This window comes from Boleophthalmus pectinirostris, unplaced genomic scaffold (assembly GCF_026225935.1).
Source record: "Boleophthalmus pectinirostris isolate CB_2022bp ecotype Guang Dong unplaced genomic scaffold, ASM2622593v1 HiC_scaffold_13, whole genome shotgun sequence".
Classification (NCBI taxonomy): domain Eukaryota; kingdom Metazoa; phylum Chordata; class Actinopteri; order Gobiiformes; family Gobiidae; genus Boleophthalmus; species Boleophthalmus pectinirostris.
Window position 1 is genome coordinate 3,688,686 of NW_026571036.1, and position 13,114 is coordinate 3,701,799.

The 13,114-nt window shown below is 40.7% G+C and overlaps 1 protein-coding gene across 1 annotated transcript in view; it reads right to left on the reverse strand.

The window, feature by feature from the left end:
- The window catches only part of LOC110172315 (beta/gamma crystallin domain-containing protein 1-like), a 184,750-nt gene that overhangs the window by 74,948 nt on the left and 96,688 nt on the right, over positions 1 to 13,114 (reverse strand). Inside the window, exon 12 of the mRNA XM_055149441.1 lies at positions 12,850 to 12,970. Within this exon, the coding sequence (XP_055005416.1) occupies positions 12,850 to 12,970 (121 nt within the window). The remainder of the gene's footprint in view (positions 1 to 12,849; positions 12,971 to 13,114) is intronic.

Sequence of the window (13,114 nt, forward strand, 5' to 3'; positions counted from 1 at the left end):
ACAACTCCCCGCAAACATACAAAAACACGATACGAAACTGAACACTGTTGTGACAGCGCTCTGAAAGGGAGTGACTTAGCACGGAGAGCAAAAGGAGGGGAGACTAAACTGAAACTTATAAAACATTTTGTTACTATTGTTATTGAGCCTGGACCTGTGTTTTGTATCGAGGGAGTATTATCTGTTACATAAGAGTGAGTTGTTACGCAGTTGTAGGGAGTATTATCTGTTACATAAGAGTGAGTTATTGTACAGTTGTAGGGAGTATTATCTGTTACATAAGAGTGAGTTGTTACGCAGTTGTAGGGAGTATTATCTGTTACATAAGAGTGAGTTATTGTACAGTTGTAGGGAGTATTATCTATTACTTAAGGATGAGTTGTTGTACAGTTGTAGGGAGTATTATCTGTTACATAAGAGTGAGTTGTACAGTTGTAGGGAGTATTATCTATTACTTAAGGATGAGTTGTTGTACAGTTGTAGGGAGTATTATCTGTTACATAAGAGTGAGTTGTACAGTTGTAGGGAGTATTATCTATTAAGGATGAGTTGTTGTACAGTTGTAGGGAGTATTATCTGTTACATAAGAGTGAGTTGTACAGTTGTAGGGAGTATTATCTATTAAGGATGAGTTGTTGTACAGTTGTAGGGAGTATTATCTGTTACATAAGAGTGAGTTGTTACGCAGTTGTAGGGAGTATTATCTGTTACATAAGAGTGAGTTGTTGTACAGTTGTAGGGAGTATTATCTGTTACATAAGAGTGAGTTGTACAGTTGTAGGGAGTATTATCTATTACATAAGAGTGAGTTGTTACGCAGTTGTAGGGAGTATTATCTGTTACATAAGAGTGAGTTATTGTACAGTTGTAGGGAGTATTATCTATTACTTAAGGATGAGTTGTTGTACAGTTGTAGGGAGTATTATCTGTTACATAAGAGTGAGTTGTACAGTTGTAGGGAGTATTATCTATTAAGGATGAGTTGTTGTACAGTTGTAGGGAGTATTATCTGTTACATAAGAGTGAGTTGTTACGCAGTTGTAGGGAGTATTATCTGTTACATCAGGGTGAGTTGTACAGTTGTAGGGAGTATTATCTGTTACATAAGAGTGAGTTTTGTACAGTGTAGAGTATTATGTACATTAGTTGTACAGTGTAGGAGTATTATACATAAGAGTGAGTTGTACAGTTGTAGGGAGTATTATCTGTTACATAAGAGTGAGTTGTACAGTTGTAGGGAGTATTATCTATTACTTAAGGATGAGTTGTTGTACAGTTGTAGGGAGTATTATCTGTTACATAAGAGTGAGTTGTACAGTTGTAGGGAGTATTATCTGTTACTTAAGGATGAGTTGTTGTACAGTTGTAGGGAGTATTATCTATTACTTAAGGATGAGTTGTTGTACAGTTGTAGGGAGTATTATCTGTTACATAAGAGTGAGTTGTACAGTTGTAGGGAGTATTATCTGTTACATAAGAGTGAGTTGCTGTACAGTTGTAGGGAGTATTATCTATTACTTAAGGATGAGTTGTTGTACAGTTGTAGGGAGTATTATCTGTTACATAAGAGTGAGTTGTACAGTTGTAGGGAGTATTATCTGTTACATAAGTGTGAGTTGTACAGTTGTAGGGAGTATTATCTGTTACATAAGAGTGAGTTGTACAGTTGTAGGGAGTATTATCTATTACTTAAGGATGAGTTGTTGTACAGTTGTAGGGAGTATTATCTGTTACTTAAGGATGAGTTGTTGTACAGTTGTAGGGAGTATTATCTGTTACTTAAGATGAGTTGTGTACAGTTGTATTAGTTGTACAGTTGTAGGGAGTATTATCTATTACTTAAGGATGAGTTGTTGTACAGTTGTAGGGAGTATTATCTGTTACATAAGAGTGAGTTATTGTTGTAGGGAGTATTATCTGTTACATAAAAGTGAGTTATTGTACAGTTGTAGGGAGTATTATCTGTTACAAAAGTGTGAGTTATTGTTGTAGGGAGTATTATCTGTTACATAAAAGTGAGTTATTGTACAGTTGTAGGGAGTTATTATTGTTTGTAAGTAGGGAGTTATCTGTTACAAAAGTGTGAGTTATTGTTGTAGGGAGTATTATCTGTTACATAAAAGTGAGTTATTGTACAGTTGTAGGGAGTATTATCTGTTACAAAAAAGTGAGTTATTGTACAGTTGTAGGGAGTATTATCTGTTACAAAAGAGTGAGTTGTACAGTTGTAGGGAGTATTATCTGTTACAAAAGTGTGAGTTGTACAGTTGTAGGGAGTATTATCTGTTACATAAGAGTGAGTTATTGTACAGTTGTAGGGAGTATTATCCATTACATAAGAGTGAGTTATTGTACAGTTGTAGGGAGTATTATCCATTACATAAGAGTGAGTTGTTGTACAGTTGTAGGGAGTATTATCTGTTACATAAGAGTGAGTTGTTACGCAGTTGTAGGGAGTATTATCCATTACATAAGAGTGAGTTGTTGTACAGTTGTAGGGAGTATTATCTGTTACATAAGAGTGAGTTGTTGTGCAGTTGTAGGGAGTATTATCTGTTACATAAGAGTGAGTTGTTGTACAGTTGTAGGGAGTATTATCCATTACATAAGAGTGAGTTGTTGTACAGTTGTGGGGTTGCGTGGGATTCTGTTTTACAACTCTCAGCAACTTCCTGTTTTTTTGTTTGTTTTTTTGTGTGTTTTTTTTACGTTTTCTTCTCCACAAACGAGCAATTAACTGATGTGAATCTATGATAAATACTGACCACAGGTTCAATCTCACCAAGCCAAGTCAGAATTATAAAAGCATGAAAAGAAAAATCAGTCCTACGCTCTTTAATTGGATAAAGTGGGTTAATAGTCGATCAGGCAAAGGTGACGCATTAGACGGAGTGACATCGATTTGACTGTGTGGTCATGAGCTGTTTCCCGTCACAATATCGGGACTTAACCTGACACGAGCCTGACGGATGGTTCTGCACTAATGAGGTTAAAGCTCGGTGACATCGATCTGCTCTGGCTCCTGATGACGTCACTGGAGGAGGAGGGACTCTGAGCCGAGATTTAACCAATCACAGCCGCCCTCTGACCTGATCTGCCAATAAAACAATACCGTTTTTTTGGCTAAATGAATAAGTGGCATCATACTGACTGTTGAGACCGCGTTAGAAATGATTAAAGAAGCTAAAAGGGTACAACTTAAAGGGTACAAATACAATGAGCAATGGGAAAAATTGAATGTTTTCATCAATGACATCAAAAAAACAATATAGTGCATACAAATGTCAATACCAAATACATGTTTAAATAAGAACCTGTAACTCCATATTGTTGTTACATTGTTTGTTTATTGGTTTTTTTGTTTTTGATTTTATACTGTTTTTTTTGTGTTTTGAAATGTTACTTAAAACCAATAAAAACAAAGTTATAAAAAAAGAAATGATTAAAGAAGGGGTATTACTCGCCCTTATGTAACAGACAATCCTATGTCTTCCTATGACCTCTTGTATGAAGCTGTTATTTTTATATTTTTAGACAAATTCTAGACAAGACAGAGGCTCTTTCTGCACTAGACATGCGCCAAGTGACGTAGTCTCATTATCCCTCTATAGTTTTACGAGCTTTTGTCACAGTTAATGAACAGGATGTGTCTTTAGTCCAACAAGAATTTCTTTAGTCGAATACAGACCTGCGTATATCCCATCGCAAAAACGTTACAATTTTCGTCTTGTACAGTCAGAAAGTATGAATGACCCTTGTTTCTGTAAAAGTGTATTTACAGAGCTGTATTTTGTGTCGTTTGTGTGCAGGCGGTGGTGTTCGAGAAAGCAGCGTTCGAAGGGCCCAGCGTGGAGACCGAGACGGACGTGTTCTGCTTTGGAGAAGAGGACGGGGGACAAGACGCCGCCCTGCAGTGCGTCGGCTCGCTCAAGATCCTGGGAGGACTGTGAGTACACATGCACATGCACATGCACATGCACATACACTCTGCTCTAGGGATGTAACAGTAACCGAAATATTGTGATATCGCATCGCCAAAAAGCCTCATAATAATTTTGTGGGCCATTACAATATATTGAGTCTCTTTGCTGAAATTCATCGTTTAGACTTAGACTTAGACAAATTTTATTGATCCACAAGGGAAATTCCTTGGACACAGTAGCTCAGACATCATATTATATTACTATAACAAAGAAAAATATCAAGAGACTGGTGTCAAATAAGACTTAAATTCCATATTTTTTGGACTATAAGGTGCACCAGATTATAAAGGCACATTAAGCAAAATAATCAGACAACACTTGAGACTGATCCTTAGTCCAGGCGTCCACGATCCATCAGCAGATCGTGGCAGAATTCGCCCGACGTCGCCTCCCTGTCTTGGCGAATGTGGGTGGATCATTTAAGTTTGTTTTATTTTATTTCCTACGACGAGAACTCAAAATATACATTGAGTAACAATGTGATTAATGCAGCTTTGAGCACATTTGTTTACATTTTACAGAAACGAAACTCAAAAACCACATGACTCATTTGCATAATTTATAAACTGAAAAAACAGCTCGCTCCTTCTGTCGGACTCTTCGTAGTTTATCAAAATTGTACTAAAACATTTTGACAAATTTTTGAGCGCTGTGTACCACATAAAATCGGTTCGAGGTCAGTAAACACAACCAGAATTAATACATAAAGCCGGATTATAAGGCGCACCGTCGATTTTTGAGAAAATTAAAGGATTTTAAGTGCGCCTTCTAGTCCGAAAAATATGTAGAGTAAGAAAAAAACTAGTATTGTAATATATATACAGTTATATACTAGAGGTTGTGCTACATGAGCTAAAAAAAACAACAGAGAACTACATAGACCATGATCCTTTGCTGTTTCAGTGCAGACCACATGAAGAAAAAACTGCTTTTTATTATTAAGTGCTTTTAAATCTTAATTATTAGGATTAAGACAGAACCAAAGGAAAATTTTAAGGAAAAAGAAGAACACACAATCATGAAAATATATTTAGAGGATGGATATCATTACATTTCTACTCTATTGTCATAAAAATACTTCTGATATGAAATATTGCGATGTAGATGATCCACTCCTGAAATGAATCTGTTTACATTTCTTACCAATTTTAAGATTTTTAACCATGTAAGCCCAGCATTTTAACACTATTTTGTGGCTATTAAACCTGAAATACACATATTTTGTCCATTGAAAGTGTAACGTGAAAGCCGTTGCTGTTCTATTCGATGAAATGTTCCACTGTATGACTTTAAATGCCACCAGGCCAAGTTGCAGGAGTTGAAATAGGCTCATTTCCTATTTGAAACACACTTAACTATGTCGATTTATAGTATGTATTTGCAGTTAATGGTCGTGGAGAGGCAATAAACATCTCCATGGAGACCAGCAGGTGGCAAAACCCCGACCAGAAAAGCTACCTTCAGTACAACCTGAGCTTTTTATTGTAACATTTTAGAATGAATGTTCCAACTCTGATATTTTGTTGTTCTCGGTTCAACAAATAAATACGTAACAGAAACATGCATAAGAGATCGTGCCGCCTCTTCTCCAAATTGGCGTCTGATGTTGCGTAGCTCCTCTGAGCCGAGCACTGGCACAGAGTCTCCTCACAGACAATAAAACATTTTACACAGCGCTTCTGAACTCACTGCCCTCGCTCCACACTCGTACTCTCTCACATTGTGGCGTTACACTTCTCTGAGCTTAAAAGGAGGTAACGCACATTTGTCCCAGATTTGTACCAAGAAATGAGTCAAAACTGAACAGTGGAAAGATATTTTTTTCTTGCTTGTTAAAGATGCACTTTGTTTGTGGTGAAGGTCTCAGTGCCATGGAGATGTCAGTGCTTTGTGTGGAATGCTCCATAGTGTGGTATTAAAATGGGACTAAACACTTAGTCTGGGGGTATAAAGAACAGTGTGATTGGTGGAGGAGGAGGCCCCGGGGAAGACCCAGGACACGCTGGAGGGACTATGTCTCTCGGCTGGCCTGGGAACGCCTTGGCGTCCCCCCGAAGGAGCTGGAGGACGTGTCTGGGGTGAAGGAAGTCTGGGAGTCCCTGCTTAGACTGCTGCCCCCGCGACCCGGCCCCGGATAAGCGGAAGAAAATGGATGGATGGTGATTGGTCTAATACAGGGTTTTCAAATTGGGTCAATGTGAGTCTCCTCTTAGAGTAGTAAAGACAATAAATAAATAAATATATTATCAGATTTTTTTTTTTTTTTTAGAATGCATTCATAAACGATTTTGCAACAGCAAATAATTTCCAACTTATGCAGGCGACGTTTAACATCACTGAACATCAGTAGGTCACCAGGACTAAACTAGGTCTAAACCAGGTCTAAACCAGAACTCATCTTGGATTTGAGAGAGAGAGAATCCCGAGCCTGTGGAGGAGGGTGTCCACAAAGCACGATCGGCGACAGCTGCTCTTATTCTGTGTGGCATGGTGCGCTGCAACGGTTCTTTCACCTGCGGTCACCCGACAGTTACAGGGGCGCACCTCCGGGCCCTCTCAACACTCATCCTAGTTCAGTCTGGTTTAGTCCTGGTTTAGGCCTGTTTAGTCCTGTTTAGTCCTGGTTTAGTCCTGGTTTAGGTTTAGTCCTGGTTTAGTCCTGGTTTAGGCCTGTTTTTAGTCCTGTTTTAGTCCTGGTTTAGTCCTGGTTTTAGTCCTGTTTTTAGTCCTGTTAGTCCTGGTTTCCTGTTTTAGGCCTGTTTTAGTCCTGTTTTAGTCCTTTAGTCCTGTTTAGTCCTGTCCTGTTTAGTCCTGTTTAGTCCTGGTTTAGTCCTGTTTTAGTCCTGTTTTAGTCCTGGTTTAGTCCTGGTTTAGTCCTGGTTTAGTCCTGTTTTAGTCCTGTTTTAGTCCTGGTTTAGTCCTGTTTTAGTCCTGTTTAGTCCTTTTTAGTCCTGGTTTAGTCCTGGTTTAGTCCTGGTTTAGTCCTGGTTTAGTTTTAGTCCTGGTTTAGTCCTGTTTTAGTCCTGGTTTAGTCCTGGTTTAGTCCTGGTTTAGTCCGTTTTAGTCCTTTTAGTCCTGTTTTAGTCTGTTTTAGTCCTGGTTTAGTCCTTGGTTAGTCCTGGTTTTAGTCCTTGGTTTAGTTGGTTTAGTCCTGGTTTAGTCCTGTTTTAGTCCTGGTTTTAGTCCTGGTTTAGTCCTGTTTTAGTCCTGTTTTAGTCCTGTTTTTAGTCCTGTTTAGTCCTGTTTTAGTCCTGTTTTAGTCCTGTTTTAGTCCTGGTTTAGTCTGGTTTAGTCCTGTTTTAGTCCTGTTTTAGTCCTGTTTAGTCCTGGTTTAGTCCTGGTTTAGTCCTGTTTAGTCCTGGTTTAGGCCTGTTTTAGTTGTTTTAAGTCCTGGTTTAGTCCTGTTTAGTCCTGGTTTAGTCCTTGGTTTAGCCTGTTTTAGTCCTGTTTTAGTCCTGGTTTAGTCGATGGTTTAGTCCTGGTTTAGTCCTGTTTTAGTCCTGTTTAGTTTTAGTCCTGTTTATCCTGGTTTAGTCTGGTTTAGTCCTGTTTTATTCCTGGTTTAGTCCTGTTTTAGTCCTGTTTAGTCCTGTTTGCCTGTTTTAGTCCTGTTTTAGTCCTGTTTAGTCCTGTTTAGTCCTGGTTTAGTCCTGTTTTAGTCCTGTTTTAGTCCTTGGTTTATTCCTGGTTTAGTCCTGGTTTTAGCCGTTTTAGTCCTGTTTTAGTCCTGTTTAGTCCTGTTTTTTCCTGGTTTAGTCCTGGTTTAGTCCTGTTTTAGTCCTGTTTTAGTCCAGTTCAGTCCTGGTCTAGTTCTCCTGGTGCATCCCTTGGATCAGTCCTGGTTTAGTCCACGTGTGCTGCACTTCCCCCACACTTGTCCACATTTAAACTCCGCCCCTGCAGCAGGAGTTTGTATCAGAGACACGTGTCTGTATCCGGGCCGTCCTGTGTGACGTTAATGCCCACCGGAGGCACACACTTCACAAATGTACTCGTTTACTCTAAAACGGCCAAACCTGACAACTCTGTCATTCCAGGCAAAGTAGTCTCCGATAACACACTGTGATAAATGCCAGGCAATAGTAACATCTCCGTAGAAGCGAGCAGGTGGTGGACCCAGATTAACAATGTTTTAAAATCAAGTTTGTCATTTGCGGCTTTTATCTAAAGTTAAACCTTTTTATCCTTTAAACTTTGAACAAGTTATGCAGGCTTTATTTCATCACGCCTGGACGACTGTAACGCACTTTATTCCGGCATTTCGCAAAACGCACTTTACCGACTACAGTCAGTCTAAAACTCTGCAGCGCAACTTTTAACAGGAACAAAAAGGAGAGAAAGAGCACATCACCCCAATCCTCGCGTCTTTGCGCTGGCTTCCTGTTCATTTTAGAATTGATTTTAAGATTTTATTTTTGTTTTTAAAGCTTTGAATGGACTTGGCCCCACAGTAGGGCTGGGCGATATGGATCAAAAAATAATCTCGGATATATTTTGCTATATCTCGATATACGATATATATCTCGATATATGTTCAAGAAAAAATAACCCCCTAAAAACTGAAAACTGAAAAAACAAATCTGCCAAATTCCACAAGGTCTTTTTTTTTTTTTAATTGAACTGTCAGAGGTCAGCAGTTCATATAGGAACATTTAAGATTACAAAAAACCCTAAGTACATAAATAATAATTTAACTGTAAAATAAAAGAAATAATACATATTTCCTTCTTTTCATTCATAAATAAAACAACTCAACACAAGTTTATCTTTGCATTAACTCTGTTATCCAGACCAGAACCAGAACCATGAGCTCCTTTAGCAGAAGAAGCTCAGGATGTTCCTTATTTCAATAGATCCATGTTATTATCCAGCAGTGAGGAGCTCTGAGGTTTAATCCCACAATCCACTGCAGATCAAACCCAACGTTCCAAACACTATTGTACAAGTGACACTGCAGCAGATTATTAATTACATTATACATTACAATATATAAAAACATAACGACTCTAGAGCCACATCAGCCGTTTGCATAATAATGTGTTTAATGCAGTTTTCGCACGTGTGTTTACATTTTACAGAAACGAAACTTAAGCGTATGACTCATTTGCATAAACAGCACTTCTCATGCAGCTCAGCTCGTTTAGCTTCTTTCGGGCTAAAGGACGCGACTCGGTGGAATATGAGGAGTGCTGCTGATGTTTTGTCTGTAAAGGTGGAAAAGGTTCGTGGTGCTTTGAAGCTTTTCACTGGCACCAACTTTCGGTGTTCACGGCGATAGTGACGAGTGAAGGAGACACGAGCAACAAATCAGGGAGGCGGAGGCGCGGAGTCAAGAGAGAGAAGTAAACAAGTGAAGCGGTGAAATCAGAATTTTATATAAGCATATATCGATATATACGATATGTCAGAATTCATATCGAGTTTAAAAACTATCTCGATATATTTAAAATATCGATATATCGCCCACCCCTACTCCACAGTACGTCTCGGACCTCATCCAAATTTATACCCCTGCGCTCTGAGGTCCGAGGTCCAGCTCCAGCTCAGGGCCTAAGACGGAGACTTAAAACCAGAGGACAGGAGCTTCTCTGTGGTCGACCCTAACTCTGGAACGATCTGCCGCTTCACGTTCGAGCAGCTCCACAGTGAGAGTTTTAAATCTCGTCTGAAGACCCACTTTTATTCTCTGGCTTTTAACGCCGCGTGAGTCGTGTGTCCTCTGTGTCTTTTATTTATTTTTATGTGTTTTTATTGGTTTTACTGATTTAATTTATTTATTGGTTTATTATTCTCTTCTATGATATGTTTATTTTTATTTTACCGTTTTATATTTTTACTAGTTTTATTACTTTAAGACTAGATATTTTTTAGTAATTTACTTTATCATCTATGTTGTTATTTTTTATGTATTTGTGCAGCACTTTGGAACAGTTGTTTGTGAAATGTGCTATAGAAATAAAGTGGATTGGATTGGACTATTTTGTCCGTCAAAAAAAATCGTATTCATAACATCGAGCCTGGTCCCAGATTCACTCCTGTAACCTTGAACATCGTGAGCCTCATTTGAGCGGCACATACACACAGTGCACATACACACAGTGCACCTATAAAGACGACACACTGCCTGTTGAGTGTTTTGTGTCCATTTGTGACAAGACTTTAGGACTGGGCTTTGTAAACATTGTCTCATAAATACATGTTTGTGTGTTTGTGTGCAGGTGGGTGGGCTACAGTGAGCCGGGCTTCGAGGGGCAGCAGTACATTCTGGAGGAGGGGGAGTACCTGCGCTGTGAGGACTGGGGAGGAGCCGAGATCCTGTCTCTGCGACCCATCATGTCCGTAAGTACATGTACTCGAGTATGCACCCGCAATATGATGGAGACATGGCACAGAGCTGGTCTCCACACTCGTTCGTGATCTTTGGGTCTAATAGCAGATACAAGTCAGTGTCCACCAGTGTCTGAACAAACTGAAACGTCTAAAACTTTGTCAAGTTGATATAATGTATTGTCTTTTGCTTTAGTTTTAGCGTGTGTTTTGTCATACAAGGTTCTCATGGTCATGAAATCCTGGAAGAGTCATAGAAATTTGTAAATTCAATGGAAACACAACTACAGCCTTCTGTTAAAGGTTGTATGGAGGATTTTTTTTTTTTAAGTTTCAAATTGTCAGTGAAAGTTTAAAATACCATTACAGAGACACAGCAGCCTTGGACCTATGATGACCAAAAAAAAGAATGAAAATCCATCAACTTGGACGTGTTGAGGCCAGATAAACATCAGCCAATAAAAACGAGGCTCCCTCTTTATCTATTGGCTGTCAGGTTGTCCATCAAACCCAATCAAATTACGTGGTTTATGCAGCGGTTCTTAAGGCCCGTTCAGACCAAAGCGTCAAAGCGTCCACTTTCTATGTAAAGTCTATGTGGACGCGCGACTAGAGCGTCCTGCGTTTTTGCGGCGCGTTTTCGGCGTCAGCGCGGCGCGAATCTGGCGTCGACACGGCGCGTCTTGAGCGTTTTGGCGTCAGCGACCAAGACGCGCGTCCAAAGCGGCAGCGTCAAGAAGTTGAAAATGCTGAACTTTTTGCGTCAGACGCGCCACGTCAACCAATCAGGGACGAGTATCCAGTGACGCAGCGACGTTATTATCAGAGAAAGACCGAGAACCAGAACGAGAACACAAACACGAGCGGAGCTTAAAATTAACCACAATCACCGAGACGATCAGCGAGGAATACCCAGAACGGACCAGGGACTAAACCGGCACCGAACCGGACTAACAAGGATAGACCGGACTAGACCATGATTGATAGACGTATTCGACCAGGACTAGACCGGGACTGATCCAGTGTCATTAGGAGTATAAATAATATATACGCCCAGTCGTCGACCCGTCTCCTCCGCTGAGTTTTATGTCATTAAAAACACTCAAGTCTCTCAGTCTTGTTATTGTTTTCGGGAAAAGACCGGACGGGCTCTGTTTCCAGGAACGGTCGTGGATTCTCGTCCGCCATCGCAACAAACTTTGTGCGAATTGCGACGAAGCTACAGTTTGAAAAACCCTCTAAAAGGGCCGTTCACACCAAAGCGTCAAAAAACGCCTTGACGCGTTTGCATTTGAGTTTAGACGCCCCCGACGCGCATCTTTGACGCCGTGAACAAACGGGACAAAAATACTTGACGCGCGTCCGTTGCCCTGGAAACAAGAGCCCGGTCCCGGTCTTTTCCCGAAACAATGTCAGACCAGACTGATAGAGTGTTTTTATGACATAAAACATCAGCGGAGGAGATCGGGTCGACGACTGGGGCGTATATATATTTATACTCCTCTAATGACACTGAATCAGTCCCGGTCTAGTCCTGGTCTAATCACGGTCTAGTCCCGGTCTAGTCCTTGTTTAGTCCCGGTTCGGTCCTGGTTTAGTCCTGGTCCGTTCCTGGTGTATTCCTCGCGATCGTCTCGGTGATTGTGGTGTGGTGTATATATTTAAGCTCTGCTCGTGTTTGTGTCTCTCGTTCTGGTTCTCGGGTCTTGCTTCCTGATAATAACGTCGCTGCGTCACTGGATACTCGTCCCTGATTGGTTGACGTGGCGCGTCTGACGCGAAAAGTTCAGCATTTTCAACTTCTTGACGCTGCCGCTTTGGACGCGCGTCTTGGTCGCTGACGCCAAAACGCTCAAGACGCGCCGTGTCGACGCCAGATTCGCGCCGCGCTGACGCCGAAAACGCGCCGCAAAAACGCAGGACGCTCTAGTCGCGTGTCCACATAGACTTTACATAGAAAGTGGACGCTTTGACGCTTTGGTCTGAACGGGCCTTAAGAACCGCTGCATAAACCACGTAATTTGATTGGGTTTGATTGACAACCTGACAGCCAATAGATAAAGAGGGAGCCTCGTTTTCTATTGGCTGATGTTTATCTGGCCTCAACACGTCCACAGTTGATGGATTTTCTTTTTTTTGGTCATCATAGGTCCAAGGCTGCTGTGTCTCTGTAATGGTATTTTAAACTTTCACTGACAATTTGAAACTTAAAAAAAAAAATCCTCCATACAACCTTTAACAGAAGGCTGTAGTTGTGTTTCCATTGAATTTACAAATTTCTATGACTCTTCCAGGATTTCCATGACCATGAGAACCTTGTATGACAAAACACACTGCTAAAACTAAAGCAAAAGACAATACAATTATATCAACTTGACAAAAGTTTTAGACGTTTCAGTTTTGTTCAGACACTGGTGGACACTGACTTGTATCTGCTATTAGACCCAAAGATCACGAACGAGTGTGGAGACCAGCTCTGTGCCATGTCTCCATCATACTCTGTAATATTGCGGGTGCATACTCGAGTACATGTACTTACGGACATGATGGGTCGCAGAGACAGGATCTCGGCTCCTCCCCAGTCCTCACAGCGCAGGTACTCCCCCTCCTCCAGAATGTACTGCTGCCCCTCGAAGCCCGGCTCACTGTAGCCCACCCACCTGCACACAAACACACAAACACGTATTTATGAGACAATGTTTACAAAGCCCAGTCCTAAAGTCTTGTCACAAATGGACACAAAACACTCAACAGGCAGTATGTCGTCTTTATAGGTGCACTGTGTGTTTGTGCCGCTCAAATGA